General features: G+C 33.6%; 2 protein-coding genes across 7 annotated transcripts; both read right to left on the bottom strand.

Annotated features, from left to right (window-relative positions):
- Positions 1-543: 543 nt before the first annotated feature.
- On the bottom strand, positions 544-3,326 carry LOC120251814 (WRKY transcription factor 6-like). 2 transcript variants are annotated; one of them, XM_039260467.1, is made up of 6 exons: positions 3,072-3,326; positions 2,847-2,942; positions 2,594-2,755; positions 2,191-2,490; positions 1,747-1,860; positions 544-1,141 (listed from the first exon to the last, which is right to left on the bottom strand). In XM_039260467.1, the coding sequence occupies exons 1-6, from the start codon at positions 3,279-3,281 to the stop codon at positions 554-556; spliced, it is 1,470 nt and encodes a 489-aa protein (XP_039116401.1). In that variant the 5' UTR covers positions 3,282-3,326; the 3' UTR covers positions 544-553. The 2 variants fall into 2 exon arrangements, with proteins under 2 accessions (XP_039116401.1, XP_039116402.1); XM_039260468.1 differs by having other exon boundaries at positions 3,117-3,326.
- Positions 3,327-6,145: 2,819 nt separating this feature from the next.
- Positions 6,146-11,955, bottom strand: LOC120251569 (aspartic proteinase oryzasin-1-like). Of its 5 annotated transcripts, none has more exons than XM_039260131.1 (14): positions 11,837-11,955; positions 11,157-11,525; positions 11,010-11,070; positions 10,426-10,520; positions 10,216-10,328; positions 9,191-9,359; positions 9,037-9,076; positions 8,881-8,945; positions 8,178-8,291; positions 8,030-8,094; positions 7,786-7,930; positions 7,595-7,714; positions 6,548-6,636; positions 6,381-6,465 (listed from the first exon to the last, which is right to left on the bottom strand). In XM_039260131.1, exons 2-14 carry the CDS (start codon positions 11,523-11,525, stop codon positions 6,381-6,383), a joined length of 1,530 nt encoding a protein of 509 aa, XP_039116065.1. In that variant the 5' UTR covers positions 11,837-11,955. The 5 variants fall into 5 exon arrangements, with proteins under 5 accessions (XP_039116064.1, XP_039116065.1, XP_039116066.1 ...); XM_039260132.1 differs by having other exon boundaries at positions 11,790-11,941; XM_039260133.1 differs by having other exon boundaries at positions 11,761-11,911.
- Between the last annotated feature and the right edge of the window lie 9,006 nt (positions 11,956-20,961).

Here is a 20,961-nt window from a genome sequence, read left to right as displayed (position 1 = left end):
AAATGGGTGATAAATATTTTTTTATTTATTTTTTTTATTGTGCTTGAGAGGTTTTTAACTCGAAACCTCTCAAACACAAGTAACTATAGGAAACCGCTAAGTTATGTTTTGATTCCTATATACACATATACTACTGTGGCAAATTAAGAATAAATAAATTTAATATCGAATTTATATAATATTTCTTCAAAATAATTCCCACACTTGTTCTTAATATATACAAATGTGCCACGTAATTTCCACAGTTGTAATAATTTACTAATTAAGAATTAATGGTTTAATCTTAAATTAGTTTAAAATAAAGACGGCATTACATCATAGATATATAACTAATTAAGATTTAATGATAAGATCAAAGTTTAACATACAAATTAAACTCTATTAAACCATGCTTACAAATTTCACCTAAAATAATTAACAAACTCTAGTCTCAAATTCTTCTTAAATATATACCAAATTGTCAAACATTATACTCTTTTTATTACTAAAAAAAACTTTAAAAGGAATCATTAAATAAAAAGAAAAAAAAAAAATACAACCATACTCAACTACTTTAACTACTTCCAATCTTGTTATCACTACAAGTGTGATGACTCCTACCATTGCCATTAACACTGCTCTTATTACCATTATTATTTTCCATAAACGAGCTGATCGCCGCCGCAAGCGCCGCCGTGAAGTTAGGGTCTGCGGTGATAGCACTTACCGTATCGGCCAACGATGTCACCGGAAAATTCTCCGGCTTGACCGAGTGGCCATAGAGTGCATGGCCAAACAATGCAGTTGGTGTAGTTGTTGTTGTTGTTGGTGGTGGTGGTGAGAATGGAAGTGAGAAATGAGAACCATTTAGAGGTTTTTGTTGTTGAATAGGGTTAGGGTTTTGAGTTAGGTCAAGAGTGATAGTAGGGAATGGAGCTGATGCTGAGATAGTGGCCATGGTTGAGGTGCTAGGTAACATTGTTCTTGCAAATACACTGGAGTTCATCAGTGTATCAGAGCTTGACATGGGGCCGGAAAGGAGCATCGAGACTGCGGCGGAGGTGGTCGAGGCCATCGCCATCGCTGCCGGTGGCAACGGGTGGTTGTGGCTCCCTTCATATGTTGTCACTAGTATTGTTCGATCGTCTGCGCATCTTTGTACCTGTGATAGGTCATTGTTCTTTTTTTCTTAGTTTTCTTTGTATTGGAATTTATGTTAAGATTGTTAGAGTTTCTAACTCGAATTCTAATTGATCTTACCAAGTAATGTGATTTTTTTAAATTATAATTTTTTTATAGAAGAAATCAGAATCAAAACTAAGCAAAATTGACTTAATTAATATATAAAATATTTTTACAATACAATTTTATAATTTTAATTAATATTAAATTTTTATTTATGAGATACACATTATTTTTTTATTAGAACTTAAAAAAATTCTTCTTATATGAGGTGAGGGGTTTATTATTGATTTTAGACTACAATAAAAATAGTCGATACATTATACATGACGTTTAAGCTATTAAATTACAAAATAATTGAACTATTATATAATAATTTAATTATTTTATATAACTATCCATTTAATTAAAAACAAGTCGTGAAATCAATAAAAAATCATTTTATATTAAAAAAATCATTTAAGTCTGACTTTTGAAAAAAGAAAATTTAGATATTCACCAACATATTGTTTGGAATTGAAACTAATGCAATATTCTTTTAACATACGATCATAGGCAACCATCATAAATAATTATAAGACTTACTTGTTTACGAACGGGACAACCAGCGGCCATTGTACACCGATAATAAGCTCGAGGACATGGATTTCCTTTCGCCATTTTTTGACCGTATTTTCGCCATTGGCATCCATCAGTGATCTACAAATGTTAAGTACGTACTCTTAGTCAAAGAGTATTCATGCATGCATGAGTTCTTGATCAACCATTCAAATTTCCAATTTAATGATTGAAGACTATTTCTTGACACATAATATCTACCAAGCCGAGAAAACAGACCGTACATATTTATTAACAGGGTTAGGTTTTGAAAAACTCAGTGACACCAACAATTCACCCACCAGTACCCGTAGAAATAACCTCCCAATTAATTAATATAATAATAATTTTATAAATAAAAATATTACTTGAATATTATAATATAGTAAAAAATACAATAAAAAAAATGGTTAGCAATGATCAACTACTCACAATGGACGCATCGGAACGAGCCCGGACTGAGACACGGGCCTTCCTCATTGTGGCTTCATGAGCTTGATCAGCATCCTTAGACTGCTGTAATTTGGCATGTTCTCTACTTGGAAGCCATGCATTTGACTCTCTATCAATAATCTCTTCTTTTCCAATCCCTCTTCCTCCCTCTCTATCAAACAAGACCATCTCATTCTTGCTGTTTGCCGGAGTCGGTGATGACCGTTCTCGGCTCCCGCCTTCTGTCGAAGATTGTGATGGCTCTTCCACCATCTCCGTCACATCGGCCACAGTCGATATCTATATGAAGAAGAAAGTATATAAACTAGGTTGATGATATAATATATATATATATATGTATATATATAATTAAAAAAAAGGAGATTATATATATGTATTGTACATTATGATTGAGTGAGTTGCGTTTGTTGAGATCTCTTTGTTGCATTAGCCTTATAAGATGCATGTGAAGAGCTTCATAAGCTCCACTGGCTTGGCTTAACATGTTTCTAAGATTCTTGTTCTCTTCATTCAACCTTCCAATCTCTATTCTCATTGCTGTCATCTGAAACCATGACAAATTTTAAATGAAATTTCAATATCAAGAAATATATATGAATATATATACACACATACAAGTTTACAAGATTAGTTACCTCCATGTTCCTTTCTTTCTCTTCTTCATCAGGAGACAGTCCATCATCTAATGTTGATTGCTCACTGCTAACATTTACAGTGAGTTGCAATCCAGTCTGTGGATATATATATATACATATATAAATATATATATATGAGAAATTAAAAGGAAAATATATATAGTAGAAATGGGATACAAATTATATATGGATCAAGAGAATTAGGAATACAGCATGGATACATACATTGATGGCAAGGTCTTCTTTTTGGGTGGCACTAAGAGAGGGCACCTTATGATCTGAGTTCACCCTCTTCTTGTCCTCTGAGAAGAAGTCCATTTCTCCGATGACCCGCCTTTTCGGTTCACTGCCTTCGTTCTCGCCGGAACATAGGTTGACAGAGAAGTCGACACCGGTGAAGCAGTGGTTCATATGATCCATACTATAACTCTGCATCCTAGTTTCAATAATAACCAAGAAGAGAAGAAGATGCTGATGAAGGAGGAGGTGATCAAGTATTGAGGGGGACTCAAGAGTGTTTTAGAGGGTTAATATATAAAACCAATGGTGTGAGACTAGTAGAGCTTCAATCGGGCCGGGCTTGCTCATTTATGTAAATTTACATATACATACATTTATAAAAACATTTATAAAAAGATAAAAGAAAACCCCTCAATTTATGTTTATATTAAAATTTATGATCTAGATAAATATATATATATATATATATGTAATGATGAAAGAAAAATATAGAGCGGGCTTATAAAGGCCCGACCCGTTAAGGGAAGTGAAGGCGTGAGATCTGGGCTCAGAGGGTTGAATCCGATCGGGCCGGCGAGTCCAACGAGAGGAAGGGAACCCGGTCAACAAGGTTGACTGAACCCACGGCATTAGCCTGTTTGACCCAAGGGAACCAGTGTCGTGTTGCCACGTCAGCTAGAGAGGGGAAGTGACGTGGGGCCCGCGCAATCCATAGGTTTGTTTTGGGATGATCTCGCACGTGCGGGTGTGAATGTTCTCGTGCCGGACTCTCCGGTCGGGTTGGACTTCTCGTGGAATGGATCACGTAGGGGATCTAAAGGACGTTCCTGCCCTTGAGATCTCACTTTATTACGAGTTTTTAATGAACCTTTGAGTTTAAATACCGTGCATTTACTAATATTAGTGCAAGTATGTGACTTTGTGGCGATGAATGTGGTGGCGCTGTTTTTTTTTTTACTGATATACCCTCGTTTAAAAAAAAAATCTTATAATATTTTTATATATTTTTGAGTTTTATAAATTTTTATTTTTTATTTTTATGAATGTGGACAGGCCACGAATCAAGAACAAACATATGTAAAAAATTGAGTTTTATAACATTTGTGTCCTCCATTTGCACAAACTGAGATTTGAAGCGGCTTTTTTAGCGGAACAAATATTTTATGCAGGGGATTCAATGTCAATAGACTAAACAATCATTCGTAAATTTTCAAAATTTTAAAAATGAAGTGAACTTAACAATATTATATATATATATATATAGAGAGAGAGAGAGTTTTAAGATATATTTCTAAAATTACAATATATCTTGTAATTTTTGATATATTATAGAATTTTTTAAATTTTTATTTTTGATTTTATTTTTATAAATATGGACAAGTCACTTGTCAAGACACGTGAGAAGTTGAACTTTATAACACATACCTCTTCTACATGCATGAGTTATGGTTTGAATTGAATTTTTTAAAATAATGAATACGCTATATAAAGACCTAATGTTAATAGATCAAACAATGATTAGTAAATTTTCAAAATTTAAAAAATTAGAAGAAATTAACTATGTAAAAAATATAGTCAACATCTCACGTGTGAAAGAGTACAAATAAATTAAAAGAAATAAATAAATATGGTACATATGATCATAAAAACATGAAAGGATTTTTCAAGATCCCTCAACCAATGGCCAATTAAGTTACACTCATCTTCCAAGTCAATCACTAACCAACCCTTGCGGACGTATGTCATCCATGGCACCATAAAAAGGAGACCATGCAAGGTGGCTAGCTGAAATTTTGGACTTAATTTTGCGAGGACTTTTTACAAAAAAAGGCAATTGTCTTGGGAATCTTCTCACGGGGGAAACTAACATTTCAATTTAATGGTCTATTTGATTGTTTGTTTATTGCAATGCCAAACTCGGGAGACTTATAATCGTATATTTCTGACTCTTGAAGGATGCTCGCATGTCATCTTAATTCTATGTTTTTTTCATTTTAAGTTATGTGGTGTTTTTTCTTTGATTGTAGTTTTTTTGGGGTTTTTGAAATATAGTTTTTTGGGTTTTGCTCTTTTTTGGATTAGTATTTATTTTTTGGTACTATTTTTCTCTCTTCTATTGGTCTCTGTAATTATGTCTATTTTTTTAAAATATATGTGGTTATTTATTAAAAAAAAAAAAATCGTCTGACAAGTTTGATTACATACCTTGGATGGGAAATTTAAAATATAAAAATGCATTAACTTGACTCACACTAACAATTCAAGCTTGGTTGGGCTTGAGAAGGAAATATATATATATATATATATATATAAACATTACTTAAAATGTGGAAGTGATTTACTATGTCATTCATGAAGAGCACTTGCTTTTCATGGTTGAAACTTGACTGGATGGTACTTAAAATCATAATCATAACAAGTAGTACTTCACTCTCGCTTCATGCTTAGATTTACAAAATTTAAGTAAAAGAGCTTCAGTTAATTAATGGAGGCCTCATGCTTTCAATAGGTGTCCTTGGCTGCAATGAAGTAAGAAGCAAGAAGCAAGGTAATGTGGCAGGCAATAATTTGTTAAAATTTAATTTCTAAGATATATTGAGTTTTAAAAAGAAAAAACTTCTAAAATATTTTACTTCTATTTAAACATTATTTCTTAATTAAATATTGAAAAACTCAATCCACAACAATTTATTTATCTTTTAAAAAGTTACCAAACTTTTTTAAATCAAAATAAATAAATAAAGAAACATAAAGAACTTCAAAAACAGAAATTTAATAGATTTGACCATTTTTGCCAAAAATCAAGACAGTATAAGAGAAAACTCTTAGCACCTTATAAAAATCTCCTATAATTCACTAAACCAGATTTATATAAAGAAAAATTAACTATAATTTTCCATTAATGAAATTCAAACCAACTGTGATATTATTGCAAATTGCAGGGTCATAATAACCCACCTGCAAATTAAGCTCTTCACCCTGCAAAATGAAGCCATAAAGGATGTTCACTGAACCAACAAGACAATCTCATAGTCTAATTAGTTGGTTGACAGACAATAGATGCAAAACCAACACTTAAAAGCAAGAGAAATTGAGCACACATGACAGCATATGAAACTGGAAGGGCAAGAGTATATCCAGTTGCGGCGGCATTGTAACTAGACGAAATATCAGTAACGAAATTATCTGCTGACAGCAGTGTGAAACATTATTTACATAACACGAGAAACCGTCATGCAACACCATTAGACAGATAAGATAAAGTTTTTAACATTTTGGTATTTACATTTGGTACTAGGCAGCTTCTGCGAATCCAACTCGCAAATTACCATAATCAAACACTGTGTGATAAACACCCATGAAGACATCTCCAAGAATCCTGCATGAAGAGCAAAAGGTTAGGTTATCGATAAATGATAAGATACTCAGAGTAAACATGGTAATTAGGATGAGATGAGTACCATAGAGGGCCCCGAGGAGGTGGTACATCCAAGGCAGTGAATCCACTGACGCACTGGGCTGCAACTCCATCACCAACCTTCAGAATGTACTGTGCACACGAATACGAAAACAATTTTAGACAAACAAGTAGACGAGGGATTTAACTCAACAGCATACTAATTTTTGTCATATGTAACGATTTAAACGAACCAGAATAGAAAGTCAACCAGAAGGCCATGCAAAATAAATAATAAATATTACTTCCAAGTTCTTTTTTAAAAAACCTGAGCTATGTCTACTTTTGCAAGTCACATCTTCCATTGAGATGAAAATAAATTACAAACAGAAATATATATAAATATATATATATATATATATATGCGTCTAAAAATTAAAATAGTTTATTTAATCTTTTTTTTTAAAAAAAAAAAAACCTTTAGCTTTGACTGCATGCTCTTGATACAGACATTAGAGGTTGATGATTCACTAAGGAGTTCATCTGATGACAATTTTGTTAAGGATGAAAGAGACAAGTTTCTATGCATTCAAGCTTACAACATATCATTATTTCTATCATTAGTTGGGTATACAAAACGAAGCTACATGGCTGAGTATGTTCCTCAGTAGAACAAAGAATTTGAAGTTAGGATAAGGCTTAATTGGTTTAAGTAATTGGTTATGGATTCCAAATTTTGCAGTGTACTATCTGCATTTAAACAAGTTCTGCAGCCAATAAATCAGTCCTGAATCTGGTTGGTATTCATTGAGCGATATCCCTAACAGTAGGCAGTACACCATGTATATTGATTTATTTCTATGCAGCTAAACTTCAATGGAAAAGACAATCTAAGGTTCCCAACACTATCAAAATGCAAACAGATGAAAAAAGAAGCAGACAACCACCACACAGGCAAGAGAATTTTAGAAAGTAGATGTGTTCAATCCTAAATCAGAACAATAACAAAGAAAAATACCATAGCTCAAAATAAGAATGGAAAAATAATTATTACTCTACTAAAGATAGATGAAGACTGGGCCTAATGCAGTGAGAACAGACAGCACTGTACCTGCTCTGCACTGAGCTCAAAAGTTTTACCACCAATGGTGAAAGAAACACCAGGCATAGATGCTACGCTATTGCAGTCAACAGATGATTCTCCCATGGGACTAGGCAGGCGTTCACATAGCTGCAATAGAACCCAAGACATGAGACATGGTGTCACTGCGCTTTTGAATACAGTGGCAAGAAACTTTTTACCTCATTGATGTAGCTCAAAATTCGTTCCTGAGTCTGGTTCTGCCTCAGTTGGTTCTGCATCCAAACCACAGCCATCTCGCATGTAGAACACATAGCATCACTTCGGCCAACTCCTTTGTCACTCACCACACTCTCAATACCAACACTGCATAGCATAAATTGCAGCTTAATTAGAATCACAAAATTGAAAACAAAAGCATGACCAATCATCAAAACAAATAGCATCTTATGGTTAACTTCGTACCCGACTCCTCGAGATCCATCAAAGGTACAAAGGCCAATCTGAGAGCAGATCTTAGCAGGTTGTGACTGCAGAGGAAATGAGCTAAGTATGGGTCTCAATAAATCACAAAGATTATAATAGTTATCAAAAGAAATAATATCACACATACCTCTGCCAAAAGCAAATCCAAAATCTGTTGCCCATATTGTGCAACAACTGCTTTGCACTCTTGGCTAACCACACCAGAAGCGCCAATTTTATGGTTAATTTCTGCAATTATGGTCTGTAAAAGGATGCCAGGAAGGTCAGCAGGTGAAAAGAAGATGATAACAGTGCAGCATTAAAACAGTACAGGAAGAAAAACATATTTACGAATACAACCAGACTTGACAAAGATAGCATATAGATACCCATCATCAGCAAACAACTACCACCACAACATTGAAGGGGAAACGTTTGCACGAGGACAATTCCTTGTTCACAATGCCACTTAAAGTTCCAAGTGTTGGTGTTGAAGTGCTGGATGGTCGCTTAATTACATTTGAATTTTTGAAGAGTGATAAAAGGGTGCACAAGTATACATGAACATCAGAGAAGTTTGTTAATAATAAGCTGCATGAATGACCTAGTGCGAACAACAAGATCTTGAAATATCAAACTGGATAAATCCAAGTAAACTTTACAAGTAAATCCTATAGAAGGAAGTGGGCATGATAAATTCATGAGAGCTCATAAAACAAGAACATGTAGGAAAATAGATCAAATGAATTAAAATAGAGCATGGTAAATTGAATGCCCAAATAGAAAAGTGCTAACTGACAAATACGGCATAATACATGTATAAACATTGAAGGTTTGGTAAAAGTACTTACTGTTGGACCCGCAATTAAGGAGGTTCCAGAATCTGCAATTGCCGAACAGCCTCCGGAACAGAACCCTAAATCAAAAATATAAACAGCACATCAAAGAGATGCATTATGAGAAAGCTAAAAAGACACACAAAAAGAAAAGGATGGTCTCGTAGTTACCTGAAGACTGACCACCAATGAGAACATCTCCCATATCAAACTGCAAACAGACAGTTTAGGGTTATATGTCAGGTATTACTAGATACATGGTAGTCCATGCCACAGTATATTAGTAATTCAAGGAGTCAAACAGCCCAAAATAGTACATATCTACCTGCCAGTATCCTTTGTGGGTCACAGGGACATATGTATGTTCACCTTTGTAATGATTTGGGTCAGCCCCTCCAAATACAATTTCACCTCCTTCCCCTTCATCGGCATTCCGGTTAAACCAAAAGGAGAAAACAGGTTCTTTGACTAGCCCTTGTTCAACCATATTGTACCTGTTTTAGTTGTGAGAGGCAGCTCATGATACTATAACCAAAAAAAAAAATCCCAAGACTTTTCTATACTAACTGTGAAAAAAATGCTGGAGAAGAAATTTTTTCAGAAAAAAATACAGGATTGTATATCACCAAATATGCAACAAAACAACTTGCTATTATTACATTGCTTGCTAAATTTATTTTGAAAAGAAAGGCCCACCTAACATGTAAAGGATAATTTGGTATCTCCCACAGTGATTGCATAAACAGATCAATCACCAAAACACAAGCAGAAGCCCATAGAACATTTCCTTTAGTGAAGAATTTACACCAAAATTTGAATGTACATATCCCACAGGTTGAACACAGTTGAAATTACAGCAATGGTGGGGACAGTTCAACAAACCACAAGCATCAAGTACCTGACCCCAAATTCTTTGCTTACTAATGCATGGAAATAAAATTTAATAGTTTCATGGCAAGCTAACCAAATGAAATCATTATATTTATAATATCATTACAAATTTCCTCTCATAGAAATGACCTTTATTGGTGAAACTTGAAAGTGTGGTCAAAACATATGGCTAGTCTTGAACAGAAACTTTAGCCCTCACATCAAAACCATATTCAGAAAAGTGGCAAATATATTGGCTAATTTTGAACAGAAACATTTATAGCATAATTTAAAGATAGAGGACTAATATCATTTAACCAATTGAAGGTGGTTTGCGTGATTGATGAAACCTACAGTCTGAGATCAGCTTCAGTATCATAGGTTAAAAAAAAAAAGATATCAAGCAAGCAACAACCCATGCATGATTCTGGACCGATGAGTATATAGTTTATATTAAGTATGCACGAGAAAGTAGCATACCATACGGGCTTTGCATTGCCAACTGAGATCTCTTGAAATCCAAGTCCAAGAATACCATCAAATTTAGCCACCAAGAAAGTAACACTTGGCTCCCTGGTAGCCTCAATAAAAGCCTAAAAGAACTTCAATATAAGTATATGCATTTCCGTGATAGCCAGATACGCTTAAAAAGGCACAATAAAACTACAGAATAAGTGCTGATGTACAAACCTGATCCTCAGCAACAACACCACCAATTTTAACATGGTCTTCACTAAAGAAACCTGATATTGCTCCAGTGCCATAGCGTATATCAGCACGTTTTCCTGCTCAAAAGTAGAAAATCATTATGACAGCTGAAAGATCATTGTGAAGAAGTAAGCCATTGCATAACAATATTTTCAAAGCAAAGCAGTCGGCAGAAGATTTCAATAGCATGTAACAGATAAACCATGTAAGAAAACTGCTGACCATGATAAGACAAACTTCCCATTGCATTGAACTTCCTACCAACTAAAGGTTAGACCAAAGATATCATATTGGGCATCTTGGCAAATGGACCTAAGAAGGGAATTGTCATGCAAGCAAAAGTCTCCATTAATGCATTGGATTCTTCAATATTCCTATTCCATCCTTCTATAAACACTGCCAGTGAATCACAACTAGTTCAAGGGAGAACTATAATACATCAAACTTCCTAAAATACATGTACCATTCCGAATTCTAATGAAAATTCAAAAACAAAACATACAAAAACAATAATAATAATAATAATTAAAAAAAAAAAGGAAATAGAATCAGTAGGCAGCGCAAACCATTCTTCTTGTAGGTGCTTGATTGACTGGCCTTGTACTTGGAATGAAAGAAGCAAGCAAGCTGCAACCACAAAACACCTCAGTTCAGCAGCTCACATACAAACATCAACAATCTACTAGCAATCACCTACGGAACAGCTCACTCACCGAGAAGTAACATTTGGCAGATGGTATCCACAGGTTTGAGCTCCCAGTATCAAAGATGACAGTGAACTTCTGAGAAGGCGTACCAATACCGATCTCCCCAAAGTACTGGGCGTTCATGTAGTTCTTTAGAGCGATGATATCGGTGTCCGCCCCCGCCTCTCCGAGGCCATTCCGGAGCCCATACCTGCGATCACTCAGAACCCTCCCTTCCTCCGATGAGAGACGTGCCGCAAGCCGGCTGTTCTCGTCGATGGGCTTCTTCTTCAACCCGATCCTCACCAGTCCCTCAGCTGATGATGGGGCAACAAGCGGGAGCAAGAGAAGCGACACCAGCACAGAGGCCGCAACGCCTCCACCTTTCATCCCCATCTAAATCAATGAAAAATCACAACTTTTGCATCAAAAATCAAAATGCAGGAAGCTTGATAATCTAAAATCGAAATAAACACAGAAAATCTTCACTATAAACTTCTGAAATCACAGAAACAGGAACTACAACAAGAAAATCCACAAGAAAAAACCCTACACAGTTCCAGACAAGATCAAAAACCCTAAAACAACGAGGCAGAGGAAAAAACTAACACAAATCGATCAGAAATGCAACCTAAATCCGGAACCACACGAGAAAAACACCTTGATTGATTGCAGGATCAATGGAAATAGAGACGAAAACAGCTCACCGATCTGAAAATTTCCGGGAAGAAGAGATAGGGATTTGGGGAAAACGATGCCCTCGTCGAGAAAGGGATTGAAAACGAAAAAAATATGAAAACGAAATTGATAATGAGAAGACTTGTAGGTACAACTACTGGTCAAATATCTTTGCCATCTACCGTAATATCAACCGTCCGATCATCCAATTTGGATGATCGAACGGTCTTATAGGGACGATCTTGACCAGGGGTTGGATTGCAAGGTCTATACTCAGGTCCAGAATTACATTGCTGATGGTTGGGACAAAGTGATATTAGCACGTGCCACTCACGTGTTCAACATTTTTTTTAAAATAGGACAAATGGCCTTTCTGTAAATCTAGAAGGTCTTAAGGGAATATTTGGGAAAATACATAGAATTATATATAAAGGTATGCATATTACGTCAATAATTAATTTAAAAACTTATGTATCATTTTACATTAAGCCAATGATGAAAAATAACCAAATTTTGATGAGAATTATGTTAAAGTTAATTTTTTTTTAATATAATCTTTCTCTTTAAGCCTTGAGAAGGAATAAAAATAATGAATGAAGTTAGGAGTCAATTTAGACAAATTAATTTTAAGCCAATTATTCCCTTATCATGAAAAAATAATATTAATTTTGCTTGACATCTTTTCATCTTTTCTTAATTTTTCTTAAAGCTATATATATATATATAATTTAGGACATTTCAGTGATGTAACATCAAACAACAAAAACTAAATTTGCATTAACAAAAAGTCATTAATTTCAGGATATTAAGTGCATTGCATAAACATATTAACCATCTTCCAAATTTGATTTAGTAGATTTATATCATTCATTTTTTTATTGGATTAACCCAAATGTATTAAATTAAAAAAAATAAAATATAAAATAAAATTTAAGCATATAAAAAATAAAAAATAAGTGTGTTTGGATGGCAGTAATGGAATGATAGGGAAATGAAGTAATGATAGAGGGGGAAAAGGAATGGGTAGGGGATGGTAATGAAAAAGGTGTTTGGTTGGAGGGGTAATTCATTGGGAATGTGAAAAGAAAAAAAGTGGGGTTGTGATAAGATTATATTTTTACCCCTTATATAAAGAAATGATATAATTATTATTTATAAATAAGTACAACATAAATATTTATTTTATTACTATTAATTAATGTTTAATCCAAAAGTAATTTTAAATAAATATTAATATTATTCTGCAATTAAAATTTATTAATGAATTTCAAATGAAATTTATTTTACATAATTATTATGTATATAATAATTACTACATAAATATTTATTTTATTATTATTAATTGATGTTTAACTAGAAATTAATTTGAAATAAATATTAATTTAATTCCGTACTTTGTATATTTTAATTGAATTTGAAGTGATATATATATTCAAATATTTATTATTATAAAATAATTAAAACATAAATATTTATATTATTATTATTTAATGTTTAATTAGAAATGATATTTATTTCAAATAATTATTATTTATAAATAATGTAAAAATAAATATTAACAGTAATTATCTCAAATAACATTTTTACATTTCATACTTAGAATTTTTTAATTAATTTCTAATAATCTTTATTTTAAATAATTATTATTTATAAAATAATTAAATCATAAATATATATTTCATTATTATTAATTAATATTTAACAAGGGCATAATAGTAATTTTGTGTTTTACAAGGCCATAATAGCAATTTTCATATTTCACAAAGGCATAATAGTAATTTTGTAAGAAGGAATGAACCATTCTCCCCAATATGGGGGGAATATATTGGGGGGAATACTTCATTACCTGGGGATTAATGGTGACTAAACAGCATCTCTTATACCATCACCTTAATCAACTTTGCACTAGGAAGCAACCCTAATCAGTGGCGCATCCCCATTCCCATCTTTCGTGCTCTTCACTCAACCGTACATTGTCTCCTTAGTCCAGTACACCTTTGGTAGCCTGCCTGTCTTTACTAGGCTAAATATTATAAATTTACCAAAATACACATGTTTAGTGTTCTAAATCATTTACCAGAATGCGCATTTTGAAAGAAACTGAAAAATTGTCCAGTTTTCAACCTTTTTTATTTTTAAAAAAATTATATAAAAATTGGGAGTAGCTCTCCCTTTTCTATTTCTTTAATAAAAATATTTGAAAATAGGAAAGTTTCTTACGTTTTTATTTTTTTTATTTTTTAATAAAAAATTAGAAAACGGGAGATCCATTTTCCTTTTTATCTTAACGGCCAAACATGGCTGCCTTTAGGGAGTTTTAATTTTTTTTTTAAAATTTATATTAGAAAATAATAGTTAAGTTATATATTTTTTACGTTTTATTTTTTTTAAAAAAAAATACAAATCCTAAAAAATTAGAAAATAGGATGGTCAAACTTGCACTGCTCAAAAACTATTACGAAATACTTAGTACAAAGTAGGACGGTCAAATATGCATCAGTTAGTAATTAGGACAATCAAACCCGCACCGGTCAATAATTAGTACAAAGTACGACGGTCAAACTTTCACCGGTAATTAATACAAAGTAGTGCAGTTAAACCTGCACCAGTCAGTACTTAGTATAAAGCAGGCCGTTAATACTGCACCGGTTAGTAATTAGGACGGTCAAACTTGCACCGGCCAGTAATTAATAGAAAGTAGGACGGTCAAACTTGCACCGATTAGTAATTAGTACAAAGTAGAACGGTAAAACTTGCATCGATCAATAATTAGTACTAAGTAGGATTGTCAAACCTACATCGGTCAATACTTAGCACAAAATAGGACGGTCAAACTTGCACCGGTCAGTAATTAGTACAAAGTACGATTGTCAAATCTGCACCGATTAGTATTTAGTACAAAGTAGACCATTAAAATTTTTTACGACCGTTAGAAAGGAAGGCCACTGATTATTGACTAACAGATATATATATATATATTAAAACAAAAAGTGGAAAACAGGAGCATCTCTCCCGTTTTCCATTTTTTTTAAAAAGTGAAAACAGAAGAGAATCTCTCGTTTTCCACTTTTTATTTATTTTTTTTTTAAAGGAAAACGGGAGATGCTCTCCCTTTTTCATATTTAAAAACTAATAAAAAAATAAAAAAAAAAAAGAAAATGGGAAATTTTCCCGTTTTACCCCGATATGCGCATTCTGGTAAATAATCCAAAATATGCGTATTTTGGTATATATATATATATATATTGCAATATTTAAAAAGAAAAGCCTCCTTACCACTTATAAATACCATCATCAAAACAAAAAAGAGCTAAAAAATTATAAAATTATCTATCATCATGGTGTTGTTCAGCAAAACCAATAAGCAAAGCTTAACAAAGGCTATGCCAAAGTTCTTTAACCACACATTGCAAAGAAACTATCCATCACCATGTTTAGCATGTCATTTACCTTCGAGAAAAAGACCTATTGGCCGAAAAACATGGGCTCATTAACCTCTTCAATAATAAGGATCATACATGATGAGATTCTCTCTATGGTCATTAGAAACCTGCTCTCATGCCATGGCAGTGGGAAATATGCATTGGATCACTGTCACCAACCTCCCACTTCATTGTTGGAACTAGGACATATTAGTGGTGCTTACTCAATCCATCAACGAACTAGTATACATACATAGCAAGAAGATGCCATGCTTAAGTTTCTTCAGGTTTTGGTGCGCCTTTAATGACGTCCTTTCTCCCAATGACCATTACCTTAATGTGGGGATGAGGTTCCTTACTCACCTAAATAATTCTAATACTCTTTGGCTATGTTCAAAGACTTTACGAATGCAAGCCGCCCTCTCCTCTTTATAATCAATTCTAGGTTTTTCCCTTGGGTGGATATCAAGTCTTTTCTTACTGTGGTTAAAGTGAATGTTTTCCACACACCATTAACATGTATTGAACAATTCCCCCCTAGGCTGTTGATCAAAGTTGACATTGAAAAAGCATATGATACTCTAAATTGGGATACCATTCTTGCTACTATGGTGAAAATGCATTTTCCTAGCAACTGGGTCTCCAATATTAATGCTTGTCTTAATTCTACCTCTTTTTCTCTTCTCATGAATGGGTCTCCTACTGATTGGTTTTATCCTTTGAGAGGGGTCAGACAAGGTGACCCCCACTGCCATGCTCAATCTTGCTAAACAGCTTGATCTCATTCCTGGTTTTAATAACAATTTGAGATATAACTTTAACCATCTCATGTATGCCGATGATCTCATCATTGTTACCATAACTACAAGGAAGTCAGCTAGAAATATCAACCTTTGTTTAAATATTTATCATCAGTTGACTGGTCAGAAACATAATCAGCTCAAATCTGAGATTTATTTCCCTAATTGGTTTAACAAGAGGGTTTCTTCTTGCATTTGCTCTATTCTAAACTCCAACCATGGCAAAATTCCTTTTCAATATTTAGGGGTTTTGATTTCTCATAAGCAGATTGCCATTTCCAATTTCAATTCTATGATTGATAATCTTAATGTTGTTGTTGCAAATTTGGCTAAGGCTAAAATTTCCAAGGCTGGCAAAGTTGTTTTAATTAGCAATGTGTTAATGGCTGCTCCAATTTACTATCTTTCAGTTTATCCTACTCCAGATTCTGTTCTTCATAGGATTTCCCAAGTTGCTAGGAAATTTCCGTGGGCAAACAGTGATAATGGCAGGGGTATTCCCATGGTCAATTGGTCTACTATCACTTTTAGTAAAACTGAGGAGGGTATGGGCATTAGAAATCTCCTTAACGTCAAGCACTCTTTAATTGCCAAGAATCTTTTCAACTATCTTAACATGCAAAATTCCATTTGGGTTGACATCCTTCACTTAAAATATGGGAACCACAACTTTTTGACTCACAAAATTCCTTCTACCAGTTCTGTTTTTTAGGGGTTTGATCAAGACTGCTGAATATCTTAAACCAAATATGTGGATTAATTGTGTTAATCCCTTTGATACCTTTGTTCTTCATCACCGTGGATGTTTGAAGTGCCAATTGCTTATAAACTTGTGTATTTTAACATGAATATTGATTTTGAAAACCTTCAATATGATGTTATTATTAATTTTCATTGGGATACTCGTACTCTAAACTTATTATTTGGCAATGATTGGGTCTCTCCGGTGGTCAATCATGGGAAAATCACCCCATGGGAAGCAAATCACTGGGTGTGGTCTTCCAAGACCAACATTAACAAGATCATATGTTCTAGTTATCATTTTCTTAACAACAATCAAAACGTGAATCAACATTGGGAGGGGTGGACCAATGTTTGGAAGCTTGATGTGGCTCCTAGGGCCAAATCTTTCACTTGGTTTATGCTTCAAGGCAAGATCAAAACTTTAGATTTCTTATATCATATGAATTTAGGTTCCCCAAACCTTTGTAAGATGTGTGGCCTCAATTTAGAGACTTCTGACCATCTCTTCAGGAAATGCAACAAAAGCCAAATTGTTTGGAATCTAGTAAAGGATCTTTCTTCTACTTCAATTAACATTTTAGACAATATTAATCATTGAAATTAGCTGGATTTCAATCAGAATTTATTCCAAATCAATTGCTTCTTTGATTGTTACCACCATTTGGTACATTTAGAAGAGTCGTTATAATCTAATATTCAATTATAGAGATCCTGATTTGCTCCAGGGGAACGATGAAGCTTATCACTGGAGACATTCAAATTATATTAATGAAATCATGAATTTGCTTGCCTACTTCAATATTTCGAGAACAGATTTAATACATCAGGCTTGGAACAAGATTGTTGCTACTTTAGCTGGTCAAGAAATCAAAGCTACTCATTTGTCTTTATTTCACAAGGGAATGGAGAAACACTGATCATGAGAATGCTCATTCATGCTGGCTTTTCTGATTGATTTTGATGGTTTTTCTTCTTTTTTCTAGTTCTTTTTCCTTTTTTGTGTGTTTTCTTTTAGTTTTTTCTGGTTTCCTTGTTTGGTTGTAAGTTTGGACTCCTTTTCTTTTAATAAAGAGCTACGTGGTAGCTCTTTTATCCAAAAAAAGAAAAAGTGAATGCTTGCACGCTCCTGCCTTTCTTAGCGGCCTAGTCGTTCATCTTGGCAAAAATGTTTCCCACAGGCCATAGATGAATCCTCCTTAGGGAACCCACCTAGTTTCCTCATTCAAAGAAGGGTAGGGCCCCACTTTATATATTTGAAACTAGTCCATGATCAATGTGATAGAGACTTTCTCCCCCTGGTGTTACATCAGCAAGGGCTTTTTTTCGTAGTCACAAACTCGCCAAGAAGAAGTAAATGGCCTAAATATTTATTTATTATGAATTTTGGTTATTTTTAATTTTTATGCGATAAATTAGTGCTAAAATTTGGTATTGAATGTGTTTCTACAAAAAGATATTTCTCATGTATATTTTAGTTGTTTTGCTAGAAGAATATTTCTGGAATGCTGCTATTTATTTTTTATCTTTGCTAACTAAATGGGTATTTATATATTTTTGGCATAATACCCTAGTTGGTCCCTCTACTTTTCTCTCTCTTCCCTTTTGGTCCCTCTACTCAGAAATACTCCCGACTAGTCCCTCTACTTTTGAAAATGTGCCCACTTAGTTAAAAATGCTCCCAACTAGTCCCTCTACTTTTAGAAATGTACCCACTTAGTCCCTCTAAGTGGGTACATTTTTAAAAGTAGATGGACTGGTTGGGAGCTTTTTCCTCTAAGTGGGCACATTTTCAAAAATAGATGGACTAGTCGGGAGCATTTCTGAGTAGAGGGACCAAAAGGGAAGAGAGAGAAAAGTATATGGACTATTTTGGTGATTATACCTATATTTTTTTTTCAACAATTCATGTGTGAAATGCTTGAAGTTGGGATTAAGTTGAACTCTATATGGAATTCATATGCTTATGTTTGCAAATTTCAGAGTTGGATCAGGAATTTGGCTTGAAATTTTTGAACTCATGTAGTTTTTGGACCTTCTTTTCATCAAGAGTCACGACTTTTTCTTGATATTTTATGATTTATCTTTAATTTTTAGATAAATAATTCATTACCCAACTTGCTTCCTTTTAAGCTTTTGTTAAATCTGATTTAATCCAATCATGTAACGTGGTTATTTTTTAAATGTTATTATAGAAATCAGGTTTGAAAAGTTGGTTTATTCCGTGATATTTATTTTATTTTATTTTATTTATTTCTTTGTTTTATTTTATTTTATTACATGAATATTTGGAAAATATTTGTGAATATTCTGTATTTGGCTTTGGAAATCTGTCTGGATTTTTTAGTCTCCAAATAAGCGATGTGCAACCCTGTCAGTGGGGGGTTAAACCCTGACCTTGTTTAGATGAAATTCTGGAAAAATGAGACTACAGTTTCGTACCGAGGGTAAATAAATGACCTATGTTATTCTGACTCGGGTCACCGATGGTAAACAAATGACCTCTGGCATCTATAGTGAATTTGGAGAGACACACTCTGAAAGCTGTTACATTCGACTTTGTCCTATTGATTTTGACTACATTATTTTTGTGTTATTGATTTTATACAAGTTTCAGATCTGAACTTTTGTTTTCAGTTTCTTTTGGATTACTTATTAGGCTAGTAAACTCATGGATTTGTTTTAAATCATTTTCAAATCAGGAGCAGTAGACACAGGGATCTTAGCAAGCTTCCACTAGATGCTTTTCTTTGGAGTTGTATTTTATGTCCTTATTCAGTTGTGTGGTTGTTTAAGAACCTACTTGTGGGTCATTTTGTATTTGAACCTAGTTGTAACCCTTAAGATATACCTGTATTTTGTATTCCTATCAGTTTATTTCTTTCTCCACTCCGTGTTAGGTTTTGAGGCTTTGCAGGTTCATTGGGCTTCTACCCTGGGGGACTGTGGCCATTTATTAGCACACTGGGTCCGGCCAGGCCGGGTTCGGGGAGTGACATTTATGATGGCAAACAAAAATTTTGATATTGTTACACAAAGATGACAAACATCTAGAAGGTCTTGATTATTACATATTTTGAGAGGTGTAATGGTATGGAGTCCAAGTTTACACAAGTATAAATAACGAATGGCCTCGCCGAAACGGAAAATTCTTCAATTTTCTAACGGTATATTTTACTATAAAACCTGCACATATGCATATAAACACACCCAGAAAAATTTTTGATTTTATGGGTAGAAAGTGATCTTATCCCATGATGTTTAACACAGGCTAATGCAGGCACATAATTCTCTTCATTCTTTGATGATTTTAATTTGTCTGGATCTTCATTTTCCCCCCTTGTTTTAGATTGTGTATATATTTAAACTTGCATATTTAATGCTCTACATATTGAAGCCTATAATTCAGCTTATAACCTTCATTTCATAGACCATTCAAATAAATATTTCTAAACATCTTAAAAAACTTAAAATTTTTACTTACATCTTACTGTAAGACAATCGTACTTCCTTGCAAGTTGCAGTTGGCAATACTATCCAATCATTTAAACGGGAGAGACACCCACATACGACAGATCAAAGTATATGGTCCTCAATTAATTATATATATATATATATATATCTATATATATGAAAATCCTTTTTTTTTTTTTCTATGTTTTCAATTCATAAAATTTCTTCTTAGCCTTTCTAATTGTGTTTGTTTTACATTAACCTTGTTCTTTGTCAACCATATTTTATTTTACTTAGCCGGAATTCATTTTGTACTCATGCCTCAAGTGAAAAATCATCACCACTGAGGTGTTTATTTCAGGCATTGCAGTAAAACAATTAGCAACAAAAATTTTACTGTGTAAATCCATATACAGAAGCATACAAATCAAATGAAAAAATCAACAACAATCAAATCTAAGGCATCAAAATAAACCAAGATTTTAAGAAATCCAAATCACTATAAACCTTGTATAACACGAACCCGCATTGAACTAATGAAACCCTAAACCTACCTCCCAAACTCTCTCTCTCTCTCTCTCTCTCTCTCATCCTTCAACGATTAACCATTTGGTCTGGTGGTTGTTGAGCGTTGCACCACTAAGGACGTCATCTGCATCAATAAGTAAAAATAAATAAAGACATGACTTTGGTGTTTTGGAGTAAAATATAAAAATATTGTTCATCCAAAAAAATTTT

The sequence above is a fragment of the Dioscorea cayenensis genome, chromosome 20, assembly GCF_009730915.1.
Source record: "Dioscorea cayenensis subsp. rotundata cultivar TDr96_F1 chromosome 20, TDr96_F1_v2_PseudoChromosome.rev07_lg8_w22 25.fasta, whole genome shotgun sequence".
In the NCBI taxonomy this organism is placed as follows: domain Eukaryota; kingdom Viridiplantae; phylum Streptophyta; class Magnoliopsida; order Dioscoreales; family Dioscoreaceae; genus Dioscorea; species Dioscorea cayenensis.
Note: the sequence above shows the minus strand (reverse complement) of the source record. Positions and strands in the feature narration are given on the sequence as shown.